At 42.7% G+C, this 10232-nt stretch overlaps 1 protein-coding gene across 1 annotated transcript; it reads left to right on the plus strand.

The window, feature by feature from the left end:
• Nucleotides 1-240: 240 nt before the first annotated feature.
• LOC311107761 (protein FAM199X) lies at nucleotides 241-9756 on the plus strand. The gene is made up of 7 exons (XM_084150292.1): nucleotides 241-343; nucleotides 4325-4505; nucleotides 4638-4857; nucleotides 4951-5103; nucleotides 5190-5351; nucleotides 5489-5758; nucleotides 8195-9756. The coding sequence occupies exons 2-7, from the start codon at nucleotides 4339-4341 to the stop codon at nucleotides 8369-8371; spliced, it is 1149 nt and encodes a 382-aa protein (XP_084006418.1). The 5' UTR covers nucleotides 241-343; nucleotides 4325-4338; the 3' UTR covers nucleotides 8372-9756.
• The last annotated feature ends 476 nt before the right edge of the window (nucleotides 9757-10232 follow it).

Raw genomic sequence — 10232 nt, forward strand, 5'->3', positions numbered from 1 at the left:
AAGCCGTACCACCCTCTCAGGCCTTAGAGCCTGAGAAGGGAGATATGGAGATTTGAAAGAAGGAAGAAGTTGGAGTTTTGTTTTGTTTTTGTCAATGAGCTATTTTTTATTTGGGGGGATGAAGTTATTTTCCTATTACGTATGGATTTTATTTTTTTTACCTTGTTTTGGTTGCAATACAACTTTTTGGTCCTCCTTTTATTTTTCACTCGCAAGGGGCGCTGTAGTTTTCAAAGCGTCGCATTGACCGGTGTACTTGTGGAGTTGCGTCGTGTTGTCAAAAAGGATTTGCTCGGCGAGGAGAATTTGCAAATGGAGGAGGGTTTTCTCTAAACAACGGAAGGTTTGTTGCTTGATCAACTTCTTCTTCTGTAAACCAGGCAAGATGTTCTGAGAACAATAATGTCGCTGTATAATGGATTATCTCGAACAAGCCCGTTGGCTTGCTGCCTTTTACGACTCATTACGCGACGCGATTTAGCTAGCTAACGCTAACCAGCTAACGAGGCCTCGTTGTTTTTATTTTATTTAACCTTTATTTAACCAGGTAAGCCAGTTGAGAATAAGTTCTCATTTACAACTGCGACCTGGCCAAGATAAAGCAAAGCAGTGCGATAAAAACAACAACACAGAGTTACATATGGGGTAAACAAAACAAAAAGTCAAAAATACAACAGAAAATATATATACAGTGTGCGCGAATGTAGTAAGTTATGGAGGTAAGGCAATAAATAGGCCATAGTGCAAAATAGTTACAATTTCGTATTAACACTGGAATGATAGATATGCAAAATATGATGTGCAAATAGAGATACTGGGGTGCAAATTAGGAAAATAAATAAGAATATGGGGATGAGGTAGTTGGATGGCCTAATTACAGATGGGCTGTGTACAGGTGCAGTGATCGGTTAGTGAGGGAGATAAGAGTCTCCAGCTTCAGAGATTTTTGCAGTTCGTTCCAGTCATTGGCAGCAGAGAACTGGAAGGAATGGCGGCCAAAGGAGGTGTTGGAGGCTATTTTGTAAATGACATCGCAGAAGTCAAGGATCGGTAGGATAGTCAGTTTTACGAGAGCATGTTTGGCAGCATGAGTGAAGGAGGCGAAATATAGGAAGCCGATTCTAGATCTAACTTTTGATTGGATATGTTTAATGTGAGTCTGGAAGGAGAGTTTACAGTCTAACCAGACACCTAGGTATTTGTAGTTGTCCACATACTCTAGGTCAGACCCGCCGAGAGTAGTGATTCTAGTCGGGTGGGCGGGTGCAAGCAGCGTTCGGTTGAAGAGCATACATTTAGTTTTACTAGTGTTTAAGAGCAGTTGAAGGCTACGGAAGGAGTGTTCTATGGCGTTGAAGCTTGTTTGGAGGTTTGTTAACACAGTGTCCAATGAAGGGCCAGATGTATACAAAATGGTGTCGTCCGCATAGAGGTGGATCCGAGCGTCACCAGCAGCAAGAGCAACATCATTGATATACACAGAGAATAGAGTCGGCCTGAGAATTGAACCCTGTGGCACCCCCAGAGACTGCCAGAGGTCCAGACAACAGGCCCTCCGATTTGACACACTGAACTCTATCTGAGAAGTAGTTGGTGAACCAGGCGAGGCAGTCATTTGAGAAACCAAGGCTATTTAGTCTGCCAATAAGAATGCGGTGGTTGACAGAGTCGAAAGCCTTGGCCAGGTCGATGAAGACGGCTGCGCAGTACTGTCTTTTATCGATCGCGGTTATAATATCATTTAGGACCTTGAGCGTGGCTGAGGTGCACCCATGACCTGCTCGGAAACCGGATTGCATAGTGGAGAAGGTACGGTGGGATTCTAAATGGTTGGTGACCTGTTTGTTAACTTGGCTTTCAAAAACTTTCGCAGGGCAGGATGGATATAGGTCTGTAACTGTTTGGATCTAGAATGTCACCCCCTTTGAAGAGGGGGATGACCGCGGCAGCTTTCCAATCTCTGGGGATCTCAGACGTTACGAAAGAGAGGTTGAACAGGCTAGTAAGAGGGGTTGCGACAATTTCGGCGGCTAATTTTAGAAAGAAAGGGTCCAGATTGTCTAGCCCAGCTGATTTGTAGGGGTCCAGATTTTTCAGCTCTTTCAGAACATCAGCTGTTTGAATTTGTGTAAAGGAGAAGCGGGGGGGGGCATGGGCAAGTTGCAGCGGAGGGTGCAGAGCTGGTGGCCGGGGTAGTGGTAGCCAGGTGGAAAGCATGGCCAGCCGTAGCAAAATGCTTGTTGAAATTCTCGATTATTGTAGATTTATCAGTGATGACAGTGTTTCCTAACCTCAGTGCAGTGGGCAGTTTGGAGGAGGTGCTCTTATTCTCCATGGACTTTACAGTGTCCCAAAACTTTTTGGAGTTAGTGCTACAGGGTGAACATTTCTGTTTGAAAAAGCTAGCCTTTGCTTTCCTAACTGATTGTGTATATTGGTTCCTGACTTCCCTGAAAAGTTGCATATCGCGGGGGCTGTTCTATGCTAATGCAGTACGCCACAGGATGTTTTTGTGCTGGTCAAGGGCAGTCAAGTCTGAGGAGAACCAGGGGTTATATCTGTTCTTAGTTCTGAATTATTTGAATGGGGCATGATTATTTAAGATTGAGAGGAAATCACTTTTAAAGAACAACCAGGCATCCTCTACTAATGGAATGAGGTCAATATCCATCCAGGATGTTTTTGTGCTGGTCTAATTTACGGTTACAGAAGTCAACAAATGATAACGCCTGGGGAGTAGGAGTGATACTGGGGGCTACAGTGCCTGGGTTAACCTCTACATCACCAGAGGAACAGAGGAGGAGTAGAATAAGGATACGGCTAAAGGCTTTAAGAACTGGTCTTCTAGTGCGTTGGGTACAGAGAAAAAAAGAGGCAGATTTCCGGGCATTGTAGAATAGATTCAGTTCATTATGTACAGACAAGGATATGGAAGGATATGAGTACAATTGAGGTAAATCTAAGCGTTGGGTAACGATGAAAGAGAGAGCATCACTGGAGGCACCGATTGAGTCGGTCTCCGCGTGTATGGGGGGTGGGACAAAGGAGCTGTCTAAGGCAGGTTGAGCTGGGCTGGGAGCTCTACAGTGAAATAGTACAATAAGAAATAACCGAAACAGCAATAAGCAAGGCATATTGACATGGGAGAGAGGCATAAAGCAATCACAGGTGTTATTCGAGAGAGCTAAGACAACAGCTGGTAATGGCGACAAAGTTTGGGCTGAGGCTAAACATAAACAGGATGCGGTACCGTATAAAGGAACAGTCCAGCAGGCATCAGCTGTATAGCTGAGTTAACATAAGGTCCAGTGAACAGCAATAGGAGAGTTCGGAGGTAGTTCGGGGGCTGCTACAGCACTGGCGAGCAAGAGGCCCGGCTTGCGTGTGCTAGCGGGCTGGGGCTAGCAGATGGATCTTCGTGGTCGACGGCGTAATGGGAAGCCTGTTGAAACCACATCAGACGATTTCGTCGGCAAACCAGTCGTGCTGGATCGGCGGGGCTCCGTGTCAACACTAGGAGGTCCCGTCCGGTTGACAGAGAGGTAGATAGCTGGGAGATGGGCCTGGCTCGAGGTTAGCTCAAGGCTAACTGGTGCTTGCTAAGGGGCAATGGTAATTAGCCAACGACAACAGCCATTTGGTTGCAGCTAGCTGGTTGCGATGATCCGGTGCTAGGGTCCAGTGATTCCGGCAGAAAATCCGATATGCTCTGTGTCGATAGCACGCTGTGCAGACTGGCTGACAAATTGTCCAGGCTAGAGCTGGCTGGTGGGTAGTGCAGGCCACGGACAATGGTGAAGACACTAAAGGTGGCTGATAGCAAGTAGCCATTCGGTTGCAGCTAGACTAGTTTCATCTTAAGGTTCTTGATAAAAGTTATAAAGAAATAATACAATCATTTTCACTATGGGTGAGGTGGGTTGCAGGAAAGTATATTTAGTTAAAGAATGAAAAGTAAAATTTAGAAATGTATACAAAATAGACAAAAAACAAAAAGAACAGGCTATTTACACAAGGACACAGAAAAAAACATGACCGCACTGCTACGCCATCTTGGATTTGCCTTCAATTATTCTGTATTTTGTGTCCAAATAACTTATTAGCCTGAACCATGTCGTTAACACTTGAAATGGACAAGGTAACAAGCCAGCTAACGTAGCTTCCTAGCGTTAACAATATTTTGTTACTGTAACAGACCGCTTGTCTCTACCCTAGCTTTCTTGTCATGCCAACCAAGATCAGGTCAGGTAACTAGCTAGCTAATCTGCTTAGGGAAGTGAAAAGAGCCTTGTTTAACATTTGGCCATATTAACCATTTTCTCAGGGGGAGAAATCGTTATGTCTGAGGCTCTTTATGAAAAGTTCCTCGCCCCCGAGGAACCCTTTCCACTGCTATCGCAGCGAGGGAACTTCAGTGAGGCAGGCACGTTGGATGTTAGTGACTTTGGCTTTCAGTTGTCGTCTTGTCACCGGACAGACCCTCTGCACCGCTTCCATAGTAACAGGTAAGACCTGATACCTGTTTTCTGGCTTGCGTAACACCTTTCAAAACAAGACAGTAATGTTAGTGTAACTTAGTTGTTCATATAGGCTAAACCAACCACACCAAAATGGTCAATTTTGTTGATTGTTTTCAGATGGAACCTGACTTCCTGTGGAACCAGTGTGGCCAGCTCAGAATGCAGCGAGGAACTGTTCTCCTCCGTCTCCGTGGGAGACCAGGAGGACTGCTACTCCCTCCTGGACGACCAGGAGTTCACCTCCTTCGACCTGTTCCCAGAGGGCAGCGTCTGCAGCGATGTGTCCTCCTCTATCAGCACTTACTGGGACTGGTCAGACAGTGAATTTGAGTGGCAGGTAGGCTAGGCCCAATGTGATGACAAATATTATTGTCAGCGTATGTTGGTAGTTGTTACATTTGGAGTAATAACGTTTTTGGTTTATCCACAGTTGCCTGGAAGCGACATAGCCAGTGGAAGTGATGTGCTCTCTGACATCATACCCAGTGTTCCCAGCTCCCCATGCCTTTCCTCCAAGAGAAAGACCAAACCACATAGAAATCTGGATGAGCTCCCCTGGAGTGCTATGACCAATGATGAACAGGTATGGAAACATGCTCTCAAATTTACAATGCCATGAATTGTAAAGCAGCAGTTGCAGATGTGTTTCATGCTTTGTCTGCCTCTCAGGTGGAATATATTGAATATCTGAGCAGAAAAGTCAGCACGGAGATGGGGCTACGAGAGCAGTTGGACATCATCAAGATCATTGACCCGTGTGCACAGATATCCCCCACAGACAGCGAGTTTATCATCGAGCTCAACTGCCTGACGGACGAAAAACTGAAACAGGTGAGTGAATAGCTCAATATGACACAATTTTTCTACTTGGATTGTGACACCATGTGCTGGGTAGTGTACTTCGATCTAAATAAGCATACTTTTCAGAAGTGTGTTGAACCTGAGGCCTAAACATTCATATCGAACAGGTGAGGAACTACATCCGGGAGCACAGTCCACGACAGCGCCCAAGCAGCACCCGGGACAGCTGGAAGAGGAGTGGCCACAGCAGTGCTAGCACCAGCGGGGTGAGTGGGGCCAGCAGCAGCAACGCTAGCATGGTCAGCAGTGCCAGCAGCTCTACCGGATCCACAGGCTCTACCGGCAACTCTGCCTCCAACTGCAGCGCGGCTAACATCAGCCGCGCCCACAGCGACGGAAACCTGTCCAGTGCCGCTGAGCGCATCCGGGACTCCAAGGTAAGGAAGGGGCTTCACTCTGACTGTTAGAGTACACTATGGCTGGTATTGTGCTCCTCCTCGTCGAATAATTAAATGTACCAGTGTTTTCATTTGCCAGTAATTGCTGGCTTTTGGCAGATAAAAAAACATAAAAAACAACTAATAAAAACATTGCCGGACACATTGCCCAGCAGAAAATATCCTGATGGAAATGAATCTCCTTTATACACACATTGGCTATGCATAGTTGGTTTAGTTTGTCTTTCAATCGCATCATCATTACTCTTCCTGTCTACTCTGCCTGTCTGTCTTGAGCTTGCACTCGCTAGTGAACTTGCAAATTTGTATCAACTTGTACTGGCAGCAATGTTTCCCGCGCCATTATGTCGGTGACCGACACAGCTGGGATATTGTGTGTAGATTGAGGGGGAAAAAACTATTTAATCCATTTTAGAATAAGGCTGTAACGTAACAGAATGTGGAAAAAGTCAAGGGGTCCGAATACTTCCTGAATGCACTACACTACCGTTCAAAAGTTTGGGGTCACTTAGAAATGTCCTTGGCAGCTTCATTAAATAGTACCCGCAAAACACCAGTTGCAAAGAAAAAGCCATATCTCAGACTGGCCAATAAAAGATTAAGATGGGCAGTCTGAGATATATATTTTTCTTTGCAACTCTGCCAAGAAGGTCAGCATCTTCATTGTTGACGTTGAGACTGGTGTCTTCACTATTATTCTACAATGTAGAAAATAGTAAAAATAAAGAAAAACCCTTGAATGAGTAGATGTTCTAAAACTTTTGACCGGGTGTGTGTGTGTATACAGTTGAAGTCGGAAATTTACATACACATAGGTTGGAGTCATTTAAACTTGTTTTTCAACCACTCCACAAATTTCTTGTTAACAAACTATAGCTTTGGCAAATCGGTTAGCATGACACAAGTAATTTTTCCAACAATTGTTTATAGACAGATTATTTCAATTATAATTCACTGTATCACAATTCCAGTGGGTCAGAAGTTTACATACACTAAGTCGACTGTGCCTTTTAAACAGCTTGGAAAATTCCAGAAAATGTCATTGCTTTAGAAGCTTCTGATAGGCTAATTGACATCAATTGGAGGTGTACCTGTGGATGTATTTCAAGGCCTACCTTCAAACTCAGTGCCTCTTTGCTTGACATCATGGGAAAACCAAAAGAAAAAAAATTGTAGACCTCCACAAGTCTGGTTCATCCTTAGGAGCAATTTCCAAACGCCTGAAGGTACCACGTTCATCTGTACAAACAATAGTACGCATGTATAAACACCATGGGACCACGCAGCCGTCATACTGCTTAGGAAGGAGACGCGTTCTGTCTCCTACCGATGAACGTACTTTGGTGCGAAAAGTGCAAATCAATCCCAGAACAACAGCAAAGGACCTTGTGAAGATGCTGGAGGAAATAGGTACAAAAGTATCTATATCCACAGTAAAACAAGTCCTATATCGACATAACCTGAAAGGCCCATCAGCAAGGAAGAAGCCACTGCTCCAAAACCGCCATAAAAAAGCCAGACTACGGTTTGCAACTGCACATGGGGACAAAGATCTTACTTTTTGGAGAAATGTCCTCTGGTCTGATGAAACAAAAATAGAACTGTTTGGCCATAATGACCATCGTTATGTTTGGAGGAAAGTTTGCAAGCTAAAGAACACCAGCCCCGTGTAGCTCAGTTGGGAGAGCATGGCGCTTGCCACGCCCGGGTTGTTGGTTCGTTTCCCACGTGGGGCCAGTATGAAAAGAAAAAAAAAGTGTGTGCGAGCAAGGAGGCCTACAAACCTGACTCAGTTACACCAGCTCTGTCAGGAGGAATGGGCCAACATTCACCCAACTTATTGTGGGAAGCTTGTGGAAGGTTACCCGAAACGTTTGACCCAAGTTAAACAATTTAAAGGCAATACTAATTGAGTGTATGTAAACTTCTGACCAACTGGGAATGTGATGAAATAAATAAAAGCTGAAAGAAATCATTCTCTCTAATATTATTCTGACATTTCACATTCTTAAAATAAAGTGTTGTTCCTAATTAACCTGAGACTGAATTTTTACTAGGATTAAATGTCAGGAATTGTGAAAAACTGAGTTTAAATGTATTTGGCTAAGGTGTATGTAAACTTCTGACTTCAACTGTGTGTGTGTGTGATATATATATGTAGTATATATATAAGTATATATATAAGTATATATATAAGTATACAAAACATCAAGAACACCTGCTCTTTCCATGACAGACTGACCATGTAAATCCAGGTGAAAGTTATGATCCCTTTTTGATGTCACTTGTTATATCCACTTCAGTCCAGAAAGTGGCGCAGCTCCTCTCTTAGTCTTTGGGGAGAACCCTGCGTCTTGTGTGCTTGGTGTGCCACTGCCACACATTGCTTATGTTATTTTACTATTTGTGTTGTAGAAACGTTCTAAGCAGAGAAAGCTGCAGCAGAAAGCTCTGCGTAAGAGACAGCTGAAGGAGCAGAGACAGGCCCGCAAGGAGAGGCTGAGTGGCCTGTTCCTCAATGAAGAGGTGCTGTCGCTCAAAGTCACAGAGGAGGAGGACCGTGGAGAAGATGTGGTCGACGTCTTGATGTGACAAGAGTGAATGAGTCAGTGTTCCCTCTAAGCCTCACAATAACATCTTCCACAAATGTTGCAGGTGGTCCCACATCCTAGAGCCCCGTTCACATTGAAGCAAAGCTGCCCTATTGGAATCATTCTGGAGTTCTATTTTATATCCTTAGAACAGGACGCCTGCACAGAATTCTAAAAACTGAAGCATCTTATGTTTACGAGAAACTCATACTGAGTTTTCTTTTTCTTTAATGTATGAACATTGGGAGAATTATTCTGCTGAGGCAAAAAAATTAACTGAGCATTAATATTGAATAGGAGTATTCAAGTAAAACTACTAAATGTACTACCAAGATTAACTTGATGATTCTGTGATTCATTTAACCTTGAAGGCGTAGAGGGAACACTGAATCAATGCATGGTGAACTAACAGTTGACATTATGAGTTGTAAATGCTTATTAACATATTTTCAATGGCTTCTTGATATGTTTTTTGTATATAAATGCAGTTAAATCTTAAAGAACAGTTTTTACATAAAGGTTTCCCCTTAAGTTAAAAGTTGAAGGCCTACATGTTCATAAACACAACAGGGTTAAGTGGTAATACATAGTTGGCCTCTAACAGATGCATAGAAGTGCAACATTGAATCCTGCATTGTCAAAAGTCTGATTTTAATAATTCACAGAAATCTGTTTTTATTTTCCTTGTGGTGTCTTTTGTGCATTGGGGGGGGGGATAGGGTTGAGAATTAAATGTAAAGTAATGCAGGTACCCAGTGCATTGCAAATTAGAGAGATTCCCATGTTGTTGAATACCATGGAACTGTAGTATGACTGCATGGTCTTTAGATGAGAAGGTATTTCTTGACATCTTTGCTTACTCTCCTTGGATATTGTGGTGGACCCCATCCTGTGGAGCTACAGTATTTACTCTTTCAACATGAACACTTAACACTAACTACTGTACATTATAAAATGTATTTACCTAAAGAAGCTTTATCATCTGTATACTTTGCTTTGTCTTTTTTCTGTATAAAGTTACCCCTTTTGAGTAATTATAAAAACAATATATTAGATCAACTAGATATTGTGAGTAGATCTTTATTTTGAATGGGGGAAAAAATATGAAAGCCATGAAACATAACTATTTCTGTATATATTGTACCATTAATTCTGGGGAACAAAGGTTACTGGACCAGGTTAGGGATTATTCATTGCTGCTTTCTTGGGTGTCCAATTTCAAGTTGCTGTATATGCCACAACAATGTATTCTTGACATGAGCGAGATATTGCGAAATGTAGTTGCAGAACAGAAGCATACCAGAATGAAGTTGTTTCTGTGTAATATACTCAATTGTAATGTAACGCAAATTGAGAAATAAATTGCCATCGATGCATCAAATTTTCCTTCAGATTTGTATCTTTTAATTTTCACCAGTGAGAGGTATCACCTTGATTGACTATATATTGATAAACCATACTTCTTGATTGGCTATTGCAACACAAAACGCTACAACGGAGCAACCACACCAAAGCCACTTAGAAGGGCAATATACAATATCAATGAGAAAAAGTACAATTACACCTCTGTAAATATATGAATTCACAAAATGCATACTAAATATGACTATAACGTGACAAACTAATCCTAAAATTGAGTAGTTTTATCTTGTTAATAGTACATTGGTGGTAACATGTCTGGGACTGACATTTTGTTAAGATTCATGTATTTTATTGTTGTGTTTACACATCAGTTCAGTATGTGGAACAGCATGCAGTGGCAAAGGAGTTCATCATTTGAGCTTCATTGCAAATCAATTTCCTCTATCGGGAGACTGAAGGTCAATAGGTAGTGCATTAGTTAGAATAAATACATTATAGGT

Source organism: Coregonus lavaretus (assembly GCF_964263955.1).
Source record: "Coregonus lavaretus genome assembly, chromosome: 32".
NCBI classification, from domain to species: domain Eukaryota; kingdom Metazoa; phylum Chordata; class Actinopteri; order Salmoniformes; family Salmonidae; genus Coregonus; species Coregonus lavaretus.